General features: G+C 51.0%; 2 protein-coding genes across 29 annotated transcripts in view; one reads left to right on the plus strand and one right to left on the minus strand.

Moving 5' to 3' along the window:
• Window positions 1-15,616, plus strand: part of LOC310837988 (E3 ubiquitin-protein ligase TRIM11-like) — a 1,016,249-nt gene that overhangs the window by 736,536 nt on the left and 264,097 nt on the right. The gene's annotated exons all lie outside the window — the stretch shown is intronic.
• BAG6 (BAG cochaperone 6) overlaps window positions 1-15,616 on the minus strand; it is a 33,222-nt gene that overhangs the window by 4,442 nt on the left and 13,164 nt on the right. For 16 of the 28 annotated variants that reach the window (XM_083723288.1, XM_083723283.1, XM_083723262.1 and 13 more), the window contains 13 exons: window positions 13,536-13,733; window positions 13,112-13,388; window positions 12,173-12,259; window positions 10,847-10,954; window positions 9,556-9,668; window positions 9,379-9,463; window positions 7,852-8,234; window positions 6,153-6,486; window positions 4,390-4,559; window positions 4,231-4,284; window positions 1,823-1,925; window positions 1,603-1,727; window positions 107-253 (listed from right to left, as the gene is read on the minus strand). In XM_083723288.1, the coding sequence (XP_083579414.1) occupies window positions 107-253; window positions 1,603-1,727; window positions 1,823-1,925; window positions 4,231-4,284; window positions 4,390-4,559; window positions 6,153-6,486; window positions 7,852-8,234; window positions 9,379-9,463; window positions 9,556-9,668; window positions 10,847-10,954; window positions 12,173-12,259; window positions 13,112-13,388; window positions 13,536-13,733 (2,184 nt within the window). The remainder of the gene's footprint in view (window positions 1-106; window positions 254-1,602; window positions 1,728-1,822; window positions 1,926-4,230; window positions 4,285-4,389; window positions 4,560-6,152; window positions 6,487-7,851; window positions 8,235-9,378; window positions 9,464-9,555; window positions 9,669-10,846; window positions 10,955-12,172; window positions 12,260-13,111; window positions 13,389-13,535; window positions 13,734-15,616) is intronic. The other 12 variants (XM_083723282.1, XM_083723276.1, XM_083723279.1 and 9 more) reach the window with 1 other exon arrangement.

Raw genomic sequence — 15,616 nt, forward strand, 5'->3', positions numbered from 1 at the left:
GACCAGCGCCTCCTCAACAAGAGAGGAGCCTCCCAAAAGGTACAGGAAACTAGGGTTTAGTACCTGATTCCACCCGCGCTTCTCTATCCGATTTCAGGAGTCTTACCTGTGGGGGGTCGCCCATCCTGCGGACATACTGTAGTATTTGATCCTCTGTGACGGGCATGTGCTCCAGGATGACCTGCAGCCGCATGCTCATCATGGTGGTGAGCCAGCTCACCAAGGAGGGGTTCATGTCTGCCGACATCCGCCTCTGCCACCCAGGCGGGCCAAGAAAGAGAAAGAGACACAAGGCTGTCAGGACCGCCAACTCCCATTCCAAGCCAGCAGCCTTCAGTGAACGAGACGGCGTCCTTCCCATTCATTGACGCAACCTCGAAGTTAGCCGGGGCAACAAGTCCTTTGGGACAAGTTAAGTGAGGTGGCAATATACAACTCGCAAAGTTATCTGTTTCAACGGAAAGAGTAAGTTGCTAGTCCTCAGGGCTGAAGAAAGTGGGAGACCAGCTGAGATCTTCCGTTTGTTTTCCTAAGGTACTTCATGACCAACACAACTCCGATACAGTGGTACCCAGGATTACAAACTTAATTCGTTCCAGAGGTCCATTCTTAACCTGAGGTGGACTTTCACTAACGGGGCCTCCCGCTGCCGCTGCGCGATTTCTGTTCTCATCCTGGGGTAAAGTTCTTAACCAAAGGTAATATTTCTGGGTTAGCGGAGTTTGTAACCCGAAGTGTTTGTAACCCGAGGTACCACGGTACTGCATTAGCTGAGGCCCCATGCAATACAGTGTTATCTTGGGTTAAGAACTTAATTCGTTCTGGAGATCCGTTCTTAACATGAAACTGTTCTTGACCTGAGGTACCACTTTAGCTAATGGGGCCTCCCGCTGCCGCCGCACGATTTCTGTTCTCATCCAGAAGCAAAATTCTTAACCCGAGGTACTATTCCTGGGTTAGCGGAGTCTGTAACCTGAAGCGCCTGTAACCTGAAGCGTCTGTAACCCAAGGTACCACTATACAGACCAAAGTATGCTGGACTCTGACTAAGGAGACTGGGATTGTTACCTATAATCCCCACTCAGTTAAAAAGCACAGCAGTGAGACTCTGATTCAGCTGCTCCCTGCCAGGCCAGCCTACCTTACGAGATAAATTGGGATGGCTGACTTCTATACTTAATTCAATCGGTTTCATTCTCCAATTTTTCTCCACCATTTTTAACGAGGTCATTATCATTGGGCAGACGTCAGGAAAGGTGAAACAGACACACTTTGAACAGTGAAGGGCTTTATAGGGCCTTCCATTCGCCAGGAGCACAGTGCAGATGCTAGTTGCTTGACCGTGTTTCTCACGCCCTATTTCAACCGTCTCACCCCTGGGCACATCCATATTAACTTATGCTTGCAGAATTCCAAACGGGACTTCCAGCACGCAGCTCTGCCCATGCGATCCCGACGCCGTCGTCGGGGGACGCCACAACTCGCGGGCTTCCTTTTCTCGCAACTCTTCGGTTGGCTCTAGTACCTCCCCAAAACTGCCCTGCAGCAGCCCTACATGCCTTGAAGATGGGGAACGTCAGCAGAGCACAACTCATCACTCACAATGCGGTCGTTGATGACAGCAGTCAGGGCTCCCTGCTCCCCGCGCAAGCAGTAGAGGTTCAGCGCCAGGCACTCGAACAGGCCCTGGTTGCACAGCTCCAGCAGCCGATACCCAAAGGTATTATCTGGAAGGAGAGAAGAGATGGATGCTGGAGGGGGTGGGGAAGGAGGAGAAGCAGCCCCCTCCAGAAATCTCCCGGATCTCAGCCCACTGCCTTACCAGTGCAATGGAGGATGTGCATTGCAATGCGGTTGAACTGTTCCTGCAGGAACTCCAGGTTGGTGCGGGTGATGTCAACGCCATCTTGAACTCGGACGGAGGCCTAGGGGGGAAATGGGAGGCATCAGAGACGAGGGGGAAGGGGGAAGTCGGGGTTATATAGCTTTTGGGCAGCAAGGTAAAGGTAAAGGGACCCCTGACCATTAGGTCCAGTCATGGCCGACTCTGGGGTTGCGGCGCTCATCTCGCTTTATTGGCCGAGGGAGCGGCATACAGCTTCTGGGTCATGTGGCCAGCATGACTAAGCCGCTTCTGGCGAACCAGAGCAGCGCACAAAAACGCCGTTAACCTTCCCGCTGGAGCGGTACCTATTTATCTACTTGCACTTTGTGCTTTCGAACTGCTAGGTTGGCAGGAGCAGGGACCGAGCAACAGGAGCTCACCCCGTCGTGGGAATTCGAACTGCCAACTTTCTGATCAGCAAGTCCTAGGCTCTGTGGTTTAACCCACAGTGCCACCCGCGTCCCGCTTTGGGCAACAAGAAGCCAGCTAATAGAGTGTTTCCGCCTGCATCTGTTCTTGTCACATGTTAGCTGCCTACCATTGTGGAGGCTAGACCAGGGGTCAGCAAACTTTTTCAGCAGGGGGCCAGTCCACTGTCCCTCAGACCATGTGGGGGGCCGGACTATATTTCGGAAAAAATAATTAACAAATTCCTATGCCCCACGAATAACCCAGAGATGCATTTTAAATCAAAACACACCTTCTACTCGTGTAAAAACACCAGGCGGGCCCCACAAATAACCCAGAGGTGCATTTTAAATAAAAGGACACATTCTACTCATGTAATAACACACTGATTCCCAGACTGTCCGTGGGCCAGATTTAGAAGGCGATTGGACTGGATCCGGCACGCGGGCCTTAGGTTGCCTACCCATGGACTAGACATTTTCAGATCAAACTATTAACCAAAAACCAAAACTTCAGGGAGGAAATCAATCTCCCGCTTAGACAATCGTTCTGTTAGTGCAGGGTTTCCCAAACTCGAGTTTCTGCTGCTTCGGAGTACAATTCCCATAATCCCTGACCACCACTGGTCCTGCTAGCTAGGGATGCTGGGAGTTGTACTCCAAAAACAGCTGGAGACCCAAGTTTGGGAAAACCTGCAACAGTGCAAGAATTTCAGCTTGCCAATTGGAATGATCCCCTCTCTTGTCCATCCGCCTGGTGCAGGTCTGGGGCTTTGCCACACAAAAACAGCAGGGATCAACACTATGGTCAGACAAGGAATACCTAGCAAAACGTGAGACAAAGTTTTGTTTTGCTTTCCCCACAGAAGACCCAACCTAACCCATCAGAGGTGGGGAAGATCTGGAGGGTAGGATGACTCCTTTCCCTAGAGAAGGAGGCAAAATTTTGAAGACCCTGTGATGGCAAGAAATACAAATGCTGGAAATGTAAAGAAAAAGAAGGAACCTTTTATCATATGTGGTGGGTATGTAAAGTAATTTAAAAATTCTGGGAGATGACTTACAAAAAAATGTTTAAAATAACTTTGGTTAAAAAAACCAGCAGCTTTTGTATTAGGAATTATAGGTACCAAGATACCAAAGGACCAGAAAATACTGTTCATTTATGCGACAACAGCTGCACAGATACTATTAGCCCAGAAATGGAAGGAAGAGACAACCCTGACCAGAGAAGAAGGGCAAACCGAGTTGATGGGACTATGCTGAAATGGCAAAATTAACTGGGAAGCTCAGAAATCAAATAGACAATAACTTATAAAAAGAATGGGAAAAGTTTATAATTGATTTACGAGACCATTGTAAGCAGGTTAAAACACTGGCAGAATTTTAACCACACTTGGAATGTAACGGAAAGTTATGTATAATTTAGAAGGATAAAAATTTGAGTAAGTGTTGATATGCAGTTGGAAATTTCACCATTAGGACCCAGGGAAGGGATGGGGAGAAGTCAGGAGATTCAGAGCAATCTCGATATTTGGATTCTGAATTGCTTTTTGTTGTACAGTGGTACCTCGGGTTAAGTACTTAATTCGTCCCGGAGGTTCGTTCTTAACCTGAAACTGTTCTCAACCTGAGGTACCACTTTAGCTAAAGGGGCCTCCTGCTGCTGCCACGCGATTTCTCTTCTCATACCGAAGCAAAGTTCTTAAACCGAGGTACTATTTCTGGGTTAGCGGAGTCTGTGACCTGAAGTGTATGTTACCTGAAGCGTATGTAATCCGAGGTACCACTGTACTTTTATATTTTTGAAAATCAAATAATAAAATTATTTTAGAAAGAAAATAAATACAAATGCTGTCTCGGGTACCATCTAATCATTTCAGTGACCAAGATGCTTGGGCCCATCTAAATCCTGCCCCAGGAGGAAGTGGAACTTACAAAACTCTCGCGAATGTACTCCTCCAAGCCGTTGATCAAATTGTATGTGGCCATCTGGAAAAGCCGGAAGAGAGAGGGAACTGTTAGCAAGCACCAAGAATGGACTCAAGAGGGGAAGGAGGGGAGGTTGCACCTGGAACTAGGGGCGGGTCCACTCACCCGAACATTGTGCTCAGTGGGCTCCTGGCCATGCAGGTACTCCTCCCGGAAGAAGCGGCTGAGCTGGGGCTGGATCCGCTGGAGGGGCTGGAACTGCCCGTGCAGCAGCATCACCATGTCGACCATGGAGAAGTTCTGGCAGATGAGGGAGAGCAGATCTCCAAAGAAGCCTAGAAAAGAGGGACACAAACCTTGGAAGCTGACCTTCTGCTTAACCCATATGGGACGGGAGGAAGCAGCAGTGGCAGGAAACCCCGGGAGAGAGAGAGAACAGAAGGAGGTATCGACGACTCCCTTGGGATTTCCCCAGGGAGAAAGAGCCTCACGGCACTTCTGCCCGGCTGGAGGGAAGGGAGCAATGTCAGCTGGGAGAGGAAGTCCTTCTAGCAAAAGACGCCTCTATGGGCTATTGCTGGCAAGGAGCTCAAGCAGGAGAGTGGCCAAGAGGCAGAGCTGCAACCCAGCTTGTCCCGTTTCAGCCAGGAGCTTGTTCTCAGTCAGCTTAAGGCAGGGGTCAGCAAACTTTTTCAGCAGGGGGCCAGCTCACTGTCCCTCAGACCTTGCGGGGGGCCGGACTATATTTTGGGGGGAACACAGAGAGAGGAGGTGAAGCTGGAAAAGGAATCTGCCCCCCTCCACCTTCTCCTCCTTGGGCAACAGTAGCAGAGCCAGGGCCCCAAAGTCCAGACCTGTGTTTCCCATCATTCCGAGAGAGCAAGATCAATGGTTGGGGATGATGGGAATAGTAGTCCAAAAACAGCTGGAGAACCAAGTTTGGGAAACGCTGGTCCAGACTGTGGGAAGTTGTGGGTGACGGACATCCAAGAAAAAGGAGGAGCAAGGTTCGCAAGGGGTTCTAGAGAGGGTAGTGACCGTAGAGATCAAAAGGGTCAGCATGCCTCTCCCAACTGGGGCAACTAGGACCCCAGAAAACAGGCGTCTTTGAATTAAGTCAGGGAGCAGAAGGGAGCCTTCTCCAAACCAAGCACAATTCAAAGTATTGGGGCTGACCTTTAAAGCCCTAAATGGTCTCAGCCCAGTATACCTGAAGGAAGGTCTCCACCCCATCATTCAGCCAGGGAGGAAGCACTGGTTGTCAAACCATTCTGTAGCTATCTTAGGGGGAGAATAGAGAGCACCTAGCAACTCTCAGCACCCTGAAGGAGCATCTCCACCCCCATCGTTCAGCCCAGACACTGAGGTCCAGCTCTGAGGGCCTTCTGGCAGTTCCCTCACTGCAAGAAGTGAGGTTACAGGGAAGCAGGCAGAGGGCATTCTTGGTAGTGGCACCCGCCCTGTGGAACACCCTCCCATCAGATATCAAGGAAATAAACAACTATCTGACTTTTAGAAGACATCTGAAGGCAGCCCTGTTTCGGGAAGCTTTTAATGTTTGATGTTTTATCGTGTTTTTAATATTCTGTTGGGAGCCACCCAGAGTGTCTGGGGAAACCCAGCCAAATGGGTGGGGTATAAACAATAAATTATTTTTATTTGGTTTTCAACATCATGATATATCACCAGCTAAACACTGAGGTATATATCACGATGTCTGTAATAAGGATGGAGCTATGTAGAGGCTCTGGCTGGCTTCATGTTTTTCCCTGCTTCGTGATTTTTTGCACACAATATATTGCCAGGTCCAAAATTATGAAGCCAGTAGCACAATATGGACTTCAAACCGATTGCTGTTGTTGTTGTTATTATTAACCGGCAGCCCCCCCCCCCCAGTGCAAGGGGGGCACACCCAAGAGCTTCCTTACCCAGGGCCCCTTCTGTGCCTGGCTCAAAGATGTTGCTGGTGCCGCTCAGGCGCTGGATGAAGTCCGCGATGCTCTCGGTGCTGCCCTGCTGGGCGCTGAGCGACCCCATCATGGACGACAGCACCCCTTGCACCACGCTGGTGAAGAATTCGGGCGGCAGGGAGTCTGCCGAGGCGCTGCCACGGACGTTGCTGCTCCCGCCCCCCAAAGGCGGCTCCAGGCCGCTCTGGGGAGCCGAGGGCGGGGGAGGAGGCGGTGGCGGGGAGGCCGCTGGCTGCGGGGGAGGCGGGGCCTGCTCCGGAGGGTGGGGAGGAGCCGCCCCCATCTGCGTCGCCTGCGGAGAGAAGGGGGGGGAGTGAGGCTGGGGAAACACATGCAAAGGCTTCCAGGCCAGCAGATGCAGGTCAAAGTGAAGGCAGGGCTGGGGCCAAAAGATGGCAGGTCTCTGGGTGACACGAAGCACATCAAGCAAGGGCTTTGGATAAAGGTGAAGGTAAAGGGACCCCTGACCATTAGGTCCAGTCCCAGACAACTCGGGGTTGCGGCGCTCATCTCGCTTTACTGGCCGAGGGAGCCAGCGTACAGCTTCCGGGTCATGTGGCCAGCATGACTAAGCCGCTTCTGTCGAACCAGAGCAGCGCACGGAAACGCCGTTTACCTTCCCGCCGGAGTGGTACCTATTTATCTACTTGCACTTTGACGTGCTTTCGAACTGCTAGGTTGGCAGGAGCAGGGACCGAGCAACGGGAGCGCACCTCGTCGTGGGGATTCGAACCACCGACCTTCTGATCGGCAAGTCCTAGGCTCTGTGGTTTAACCCACAGCACCACCCGCCAGCCTTTAAAGGAGATACAATCTTCAAGTATCTCAAGGGCTGTCACATGGAAGAGGGAGCAAGCTTAGTTTTCTCCTGCTCTGGAGTGTAGGACTCGAACCGAAGGCTTCAAGTTACAAGGAAGGAGGCTCCGACTAAACATCAGGAGAAAATTTCCGACAGCTCTTGCTGTCGGATACTGGAGCAGTCTCCCTCAGGAGTTTGTGGGCTCTCCTTCCTTGGAGGTTTTTAAGCAGAGGTTGAATGGCCATCTGTCATGGATGCTTTAGCTGAGACTCCTGCATTGCAGGACTTGATGAACTTTGGGGTTCCTTCCAATTCTATGACTTTGCTCCCCTAAATTACACAGCTTAAATGGGCGCTGGGGGTAACTTGGAGCAGATTTTCGTGCAGAAGGACCGAATTTGGCTCCGTTTAAAAATGCCACGCACTTTTATTATGGTTGTGAACCGCTTCAAGGCTTTTTCTAGCGGGGAGCGATATATAGATTCAACAGACAGAACCCAAAACCCAGTACAGTGGTACCTCAGGTTAAGAACTTAATTTGTTCCTGAGGTCCATTCTTAACCTGAAACTGTTCTTAACCTGAGGTACCACTTTAGCTAATGGGGCCTCCCGCTGCTGCCACACAATTTCTGTTCTCATCCTGAGTTCTTAACCTGAGGTATTATTTCTGGGTTAGTGGAGTCTGTAACCTGAAGCGTCTGTAACCCAAGGTACCACTGTATCTCCTGAAAGTATGCCGGCAGACCCTTCCTCCCCTGAGAGGAAGGATGGAAGAGGGGCTAATCTGCTGCCACCACCCCCCACCCCCTGCTGAAACCGCCACTCCGGGGAATGAAGCGAGACTGGAACCAAGCTTACCTGGAGAAAGTCTGTCATGCCTTGTAGGAAAGCCGGGACGCCAGGCATTGCCACAGTGATGGTGGGGGAACCCAGGCCGGCCACACCGGCCATGCTGGAGCCGGCTGCCCCCAGGATGTTCCCCAGCAGCTGAGAGAACTGGAGCTCCGCGGCGGCCGCCGTCGGGGGCTGGCCGGAGGGGATGGGCCCTCCCGGGGCACCGGCCGAGCTGCCCCCTGCAGCGGTGGTGGCAGTGTTGGTGGTGCCAGCGCTGGCCGAGGCTGTAGGAGGGGAGGCAGAATTGCTGGTGCTGAAGGCGGCTTGGGCGCTGACAGAGGAAGAGGTGGAGGAGGAGGAGGAGGAGGAGGAGGACGAAGAAGAAGGTGAAGTCCCACTGCCCTGAGCTAGGAAGGAAAAACGAAGAGGTCTGCTACGTCAGTGACCAGGCAAGGGCATGGGAGCATTTGAGAAAGAGGAAGACAGATCCATCACAGATTCCCAATTTTAAAGGTTTCCTTCCGGCTAGCTTGCCTGGACCACACACACCAACCACAGCTGGAGTTCTCTATCTGTTTTCCAAAACAGGGTGGAGCGAAGCCAAACCCATGTGGGTACGCCTACAGAGACCACACCATCTCACAGCAGAAACAGCCAGGATTCACAAGTGCCAAGGCTGCTCTTATGCTACAATTCTTCAGGAACAGAGAAGAAGTAGCGAATGTCTACACATCTGGAGAAAGAATGCAAAACTATGCTTGGAAGCGCGTAGGAAATCTTGCCTAATCATGGAAACCAGAGGAGCTGAACAGGGCTTACAGGAACTGAAGGCGGGGCTCTCCCCATCAGATTTTTCTCCTACACACACTGTTTTTTCATCAGTTTGTAAAAAAAAACACAAGTGAGGCTTTGGAAAAGGCACTTGGGCAGAAGCCTGTGGGGAAAATTAAACAGCAAAACACTCATCCTTTCCAACACCCTTGAGATACAGTTTTCTTTTTTCCTCTCCTCCCAATTACCAGCAAAAACAGAATTATGGAAGTGTCTGAATTGCGGAATTTATGTAGGTTGCAGAATTCAGCATTTTTTGTTTCAGAATTTAAATTTTCATAGCCTGAAGAACACATGGCCCTTGGCTATCGCTCTTGGGTCTGAAATTTGCAATTACCAGCACATCTTGAAATCACTGTTTGCATGTATTGTTTATTTATGAATAGATGTATTTATTGTTGCCACCAATAAACAGTCTGAAAGAGTTTGAAATCTTAATATAGGATTGAACAATGAAAATAACAAAAACAGCGCTGTTTGCATGCAAACCTTCATTGGACAAAGTCAGCACCCTGCCCTCTCTCTCTCTCCTTCTCTCTGTGTCACACACGATCCCCTACGCCATTAACCATTCCAGAAGAGGAGCTATGTACTGATGAGGTCCGACTGCCATTGAGTGATCACTGCAAGACGACCCACCCACATGTTTCCATTCCAAACACTACAAAAACGTCACCCCGCACTTCCCCACCCCACTTCCCTCTGCCTCTTGCCACCTACCAACTATCACCGGCTGCATGAGGAGCTGCCCCACCAGCCCGCTGATCATCTGGGCCAGGGAAGCATTCCCCCCGAGGCCAGGGCCCTGCAAGAGAGAAAGAGATTCGGTAGAAGACGGCCGGCGGGGAACAGTGATCCCCTCTCCGAAAAGATGCTCCGCTCCGCCCTAGTCCTCACCCCTTGTCCCGGTGCCTGGGGTGACCCAGGGTGTGTGGGCCGCACAGACGGAGCAGAGGGCCTGGCGATCACGACACGCGTCGGAGCCGACTGGAAACTGGGGACCTGCTGGCCTAGGAAACAGGAAAAGGCAGGTAGAAGTCCGCCCCGTTCAAAATCTGGGCCCTAGAGCTGCTGCCACTCAGGTGTATTCAATAAACACACAAGATGTAACCTGCTGTACTTTAGAATAAATAAAATATAATATTCACTGTATCAAATTGTAGAATTCAATGGAAGTCTCATAAGGTTCAACGAAAAAAGCAGAAGACCCAGTGGATCAGTTCATGCATAAGATCCATACATGTGTAAGTATCTATTCCACCTGTCTGTTCATAGAGTCCAATAATCCACACGAAGGGCTGTTACGCTTCCACATAAAAGTATTAGCCACACTGGGAGCACATTTTGAGCCCATAGCTACACCTTGTTTTTGAATCAAGTACTTCGAACCAAACCTAAAGAAATGATTCGACAGAACTAAGTCTAGAATCTACATTAAAAAATGCACTGGTAGTAAAATGAAAATCAGATAGGTGGGACTTGGGGAAGCCCACTTATCAATGTTTAGGAAAACAAGGCTATGACACAATAATTTGTATTGTTTGTTTTTTCTGTTTGTGTTCATTATTTGTGTTATAAAATGAAGAAATTTTTTGGGGGGAAAATAAAAATAAAAAATGCACTGGTGGAGAAGACTGATTATGATCAACTAGCAATTCTTGGATTAGAGATTTTACTGTGTCCAAATGTACATTAGTGTATAAAGACGACACATCCCATGTAGCAATTACCGTATTTTTTGCTCTATAAGATTCACTTTTTCCCTCCTAAAAAGTAAGGGGGAATGTGTGTGCGTCTTATGGAGCAAATGCAGGCTGTGCAGCTATCACAGAAGCCAGAATAGCAAGAGGGATTGCTGCTTTCACTGCGCAGCGATCCCTCTTGCTGTTCTGGCTGCTGAAATTCAGAATATTTTTTTCCTTGTTTTCCTCCTCCAAAAACTAGGTGCGTCTTGTGGTCTGGTGTGTCTTATAGAGCGAAAAATACGGTATGCTATGGCAGTGACGTGTAAATTTTCGATGAGGGTTAAGTGTAGGCAACAATGGCTTCGATGGGCCAGCGATCTGGTTCAGCCTAAGGCAGCTTCCTGCATACTGACAACAACACGGAAGGGGAAGGAAAGAATCAACCGTTCCCACCCCCGAAACAGTATCCTCCACTGTGTTTCAGCGCCCTCCTGTGCCGTTACCTGTCGCCGCTGATGCAGCCGCTGCCATGGCCTGCTGGGTGATCTGATGGGCGACAGCCTGCATAAACTCTGGCGGGAGGCTGGGGAGCGGCATGTGAGCAGTGCCACCTGGGGGGGGGGGGCAGAAGAGAACACAAAAAACACAGGGCAGGCTCAACCGACAGCCAGCAGTCACGATGATAATAATAATAATAATAATAATAATAATAATAATAATAATAATAATAATAATAATAATAATAATTTATTATTTATACCCCGCCCATCTGGCTGAGTTTCCCCAGCCACTCTGGGCGGCTCCCAATCAGTGTTAAAAACAGTACAGCATTACATATTAAAAACTTCCCTGAACAGGGCTGCCTTAAGATGTCTTCTGAATGTCAGGTAATTCTTTATCTCTTTGACATCTGATGGGAGGGCGTTCCACAGGGCGGGTGCCACTACCGAGAAGGCCCTCTGTCTGGTTCCCTGTAGCCTCACTTCTCGCAATGAGGGAACCGCCAGAAGGCCCTCGGCACTGGATCTCAGTATCCGGGCTGAACGATGGGGGTGGAGACGCTCCTTCAGGTATACAGGACCGAGGCCGTTTAGGGCTTTAAAGGTCAGCACCAACACTTTGAATCGTGCTCGGAAATGTACTGGGAGCCAATGCAGATCTCTCAGAACTGGTGTTATGTGGTCCCGGCGGCCACTCCCAGTCACCAGTCTAGCTGCCGCATTCTGGATTAATTGCAGTTTCCGGGTCACCTTCAAAGGTAGCCCCACGTAGAGCGCGTTGCAGTAGTCCAAGCGTGAGATAACTAGAGCATGCACCACTCTGGCGAGACAGTCCGCGGGGAGGTAGGGTCTTAGCCTGCGTACCAGGTGGAGCTGGTAGACAGCTGCCCTGGACACAGAGTTAACCTGTGCCTCCATGGACAGCTGTGAGTCCAAAATGACTCCCAGGCTGCGCACCTGGTCCTTCAGGGGCACAGTTACCCCATTCAGGACCAGGGAATCCTCCACACCTGTCCGCCTCCTGTCCCCCAAAAACAGTACTTCTGTCTTGTCAGGATTCAACCTCAATCTGTTAGCCGCCATCCAACCTCCAACCGCCTCCAGGCACTCACACAGGACCTTCATCGCCTTCACTGGTTCTGATTTAAAGGAGAGGTAGAGCTGGGTGTCATCTGCATACTGATGAACACCCAGTCCAAACCCCCTGATCATCTCTCCCAGCGGCTTCATATAGATATTAAAAAGCATGGGAGAGAGGACAGAACCTCATACAATCTCATACAAACCCCTCTCTCTCCCCCCAACCCAGCCTCCGTTCTCCCTCCTTACCCATTCCTTGGGGGTGCCCAGGGGGTCCGGCGGGTCCTGAGGGTGGCACTCCGGCTGAGCCGCCCCCACCCATCGGGGAACCTGAGTCTTGAAGGATGAGAGAGGCAAGCAGAACTTAAAATGGCAACAAGTGTCACAGACTCCCCCGCCTCCTCCCAGAGAAAATGAACGGCGCGGGATCCCACATGCAAACCTATGCTGTGTGTGTGTGTGTGTGTGTGTGTGTGTGTGTGTGTGTAGAGATGTTAGGAGAGATCTGCAGCATCACTCCCCCTCGAGTCCCCACTTTCTCTCTTCTTCTGCTCCCCCTTTTCTCCTAGGTTCTTTCCCTCCCTGCTACCTACGCAGAACTCAGCCAATCAGAGACCTCTGGGCCTAGCCCCACCCCACCCCAGGCCAGACGACTACGCTGGAAGGCCCTGGGCACTCTTCTAAACCTGGGCAACTTTAAAGGTAAAGGGACCCCTGACCATTAGGTCCAGTCGTGGCCGACTCTGGGGTTGCGGCGCTCATCTCGCTTTATTGGCCAAGGGAGCCGGCATACAGCTTCCGGGTCATGTGACCAGCATGACTAAGCCACTTCTGGCGAACCAGAGCAGCGCACGGAAATGCCGTTTACCTTCCCGCCAGAGCGGTACCTATTTATCTACTTGCACTTGGGCACCTTTAGGGAAGCTTTGAATGTTTAACAGGTTAGTGTATTTTAGTATTCTATTGGAAGCCGCCCAGAGTGGCTGGGAAAACCCAGCCAGATGGGCAGAATATAAATAATAAATTATTATTATCATTACAAATGACCTGATAAGCCAATGCCAGAAAGGAGCCAGCATACCCCAGAAAAAGAAAGGCTCTTTGCCCTCCCCCCCTTCTCCAGGGCCCCACAATCCGTCTCTCTCTCCCCCTTTCGGCTCCCCAAGAAGGAACCTGGGCAGCGCTTACCCTGTATGTTCATGTGCATCATGACCACCGGCTCCACCGTCTGGTGAGAGATGCGGATCACGCGGGGGTGGCCTGTCTGGGAGGCCTGAGTCTGAGTCGGGGTGACCACCGGGGAAGACGAAGGAGGCGGCCCTTCGGATGGCTGCCCGGCCTCGACGGGGCTGGAAGTGCGGGGCTGGGCGGCGGGGGCAGCCGGGGAAGCAGCGGAGCCTTCTGAGCCAGCCGGGGCCCCACGTGCGCCGTTGCCTGTCATGGTGACTGTGGTTCCAACATTGATCTGGAAGGGAGAGTGAGAGAGCAGGCTGCAGGCGCCGCTGCTCCTTTCCCTTCTCCCTCGCTGAGCTGGCCAGCCTGCAGCCGACGCCTCAACCAGGGAAGGCAAAAGCGCCGCCACCAACCGCAAATCCACCAGCGGGGCACTCACCTGGATGGGAATGGCAGCCTGCTGCAGCACCATGGGGGCTGTGTAGTGGGACATGGGCCGCACCACGTGGAGGTGGCGGGGGGCGCTGCAGGAGAGGTTGCAGCGCAGGTCGGAGAGCGCCACAAAGGTGTTCCCCAGGAGGCGCAGAGACTCCCCCACCAGGTTGATGATGCGCTGGTCCTCTTCGCGGCCCTCCGTCTGCCAAACGCAAAAGGAAGTAGAAAGACAGTGAGCGGCCACAGGCTTCGGATTCCAGCAGGAGAGGCACCAGCGAGTCTCCGCCAACCCCATCTACACCCAGGCTGAATCCCACCTCCCAGCTGAAACCTTTCCTGGCTGCTAAGTGCACTACAGAGGGCAGGACAGGAACGCCTTGCAGCATACCGTATTTTTCGCTCTATAAGACGCACTTTTCCCCTCCTAAAAAGTAAGGGGAAATGTTTGTGCGTCTTACGGAGCAAATGAAGGCTCCCCTTGCCCGGGAGAGGCTACGCGCAGCTAAACAAGAAGCCAGGACAGCAAGCGGGATTGCAGCGATCCCACTGGCTGTGCTGGCTTCGGGTTTAGTCGCACGAAGCCTCCGCAGCGCACGGGGAGCCTTCATCCCCGTGCCCTGCGGAGGCTTTGCACGGCTATCCCTGGGAAGGGACAGAGCGCATGGCTCTTGCAGGAGGTGGGGGGAAAGCCAGTAGGCTTGCTTTCGCTGAAGCCAGGAGGGCAAGAGGGATCGGTGCGCACCCATCCCCACTTGCCCTCCTGGCTTCATGGATAGCCCCGCAAAGCCTCCTGAGCAAAGATGGAGGAGCGTTCCCTCTTAGCTCAGATGGAGGAGCGTTCCCTCTTAGCTCAGGATGCTTTGCGTTGCTTTCTTATTTCTTGTTTGCCTCCCCTAAAAACTAGGTGCATCATATGGTTCAGTGCATCTAACGGAGCAAAAAATACGGTAACAGGCTAGAAGGAAAACTGGAAGTGGGGCAGGTAGAGGCTAACAAGGAACAGAGCTCAGCTTTCGAGAAGGGCACCTTAAAAACGACCAGGACGGTGGCCTGGTGAATGGGGTGCAAGGACCTAACTCTGCAGCGCTGCTGAAGCAAACCAGGTGCGAAACTGGCTGATTCTCTAATTAGGAGCCCCCTGGGAGCCCCATGCAAGAATGGTCACCAGTGGGGCTGGGTGGCCCCCTCTTGGAACAGTGGCGGAAATCTTGGAACTTTGAAGTGTCAGGCATAGCTCTAATGGCTTTAGCCCAAGCGTAGCAGAGTTTTCCTGCACAGCGAAGAAGCTAGTTGAGGTGGAAATGACTAGTCAGCTAGACTCAGAATAACTATTTACAGGATTTATTAAAAGGAAAAATAAAACCAGCAGAGTTTCTGCATACAAAACAAAGCAAAAATAAATCCTTTCTTTCTCTCTCTCTACACAGCACTCCTAACACACCACACCCTCCACAAACTGTGCTAGCATTCCTAGATAACAGAGTTGAGTGCTGGTCGTTAACCAATCAGAGAAAGTAGTTTCTAGGCCAAGCAGACCTTGGCTTTCTGCCAAGAGTAAATTGACACTGCCTTGAGTTAATTGTGTGAAGCCAGAATCTGTAAGTTTTCATGAGAATCAATTAACAGAAACTGAAGCCCCAGGCACTCTGATGGAGTGAAGCTACCTTGCTGTTGTCTTCACTTCTGAGATCTACACAGCAAGGCACAGCGCAGCACACCAAGCTAGCCGCCTCCCCCACTACTCGCTCCCCTTCCCAACAAACAAGACTGTCCCAGAAACACCGACGAGGACAGTCTTTCTATCCTTGTCAGTGTTTCTGGGACAGTCTTGTTTGTTGGGAAGGGGACAAGACTGTCAGTGTTTTGTTGTTGTTGTTTTAGTTTTAGTGTTTATAATATTAACTTGTAAGACATGGATTTGTTTTGTTTTTTTGGTTGTTGTTTTGTTGTCTTTTTTAGTTTTCGAATGTTGATTTTTGTGTGTTGTGAATTCTTATCTTTTGATATCTTTCGTGTTGTTGTTGTTGTGTGGAAAATACTAATAAAATTCATTAAAAAAAAAAAAAAAGACTGTCCCATAAACAT

Source organism: Podarcis gaigeae (genome assembly GCF_964106915.1).
Source record: "Podarcis gaigeae genome assembly, chromosome: 2".
NCBI classification, from domain to species: Eukaryota; Metazoa; Chordata; class Lepidosauria; order Squamata; family Lacertidae; genus Podarcis; species Podarcis gaigeae.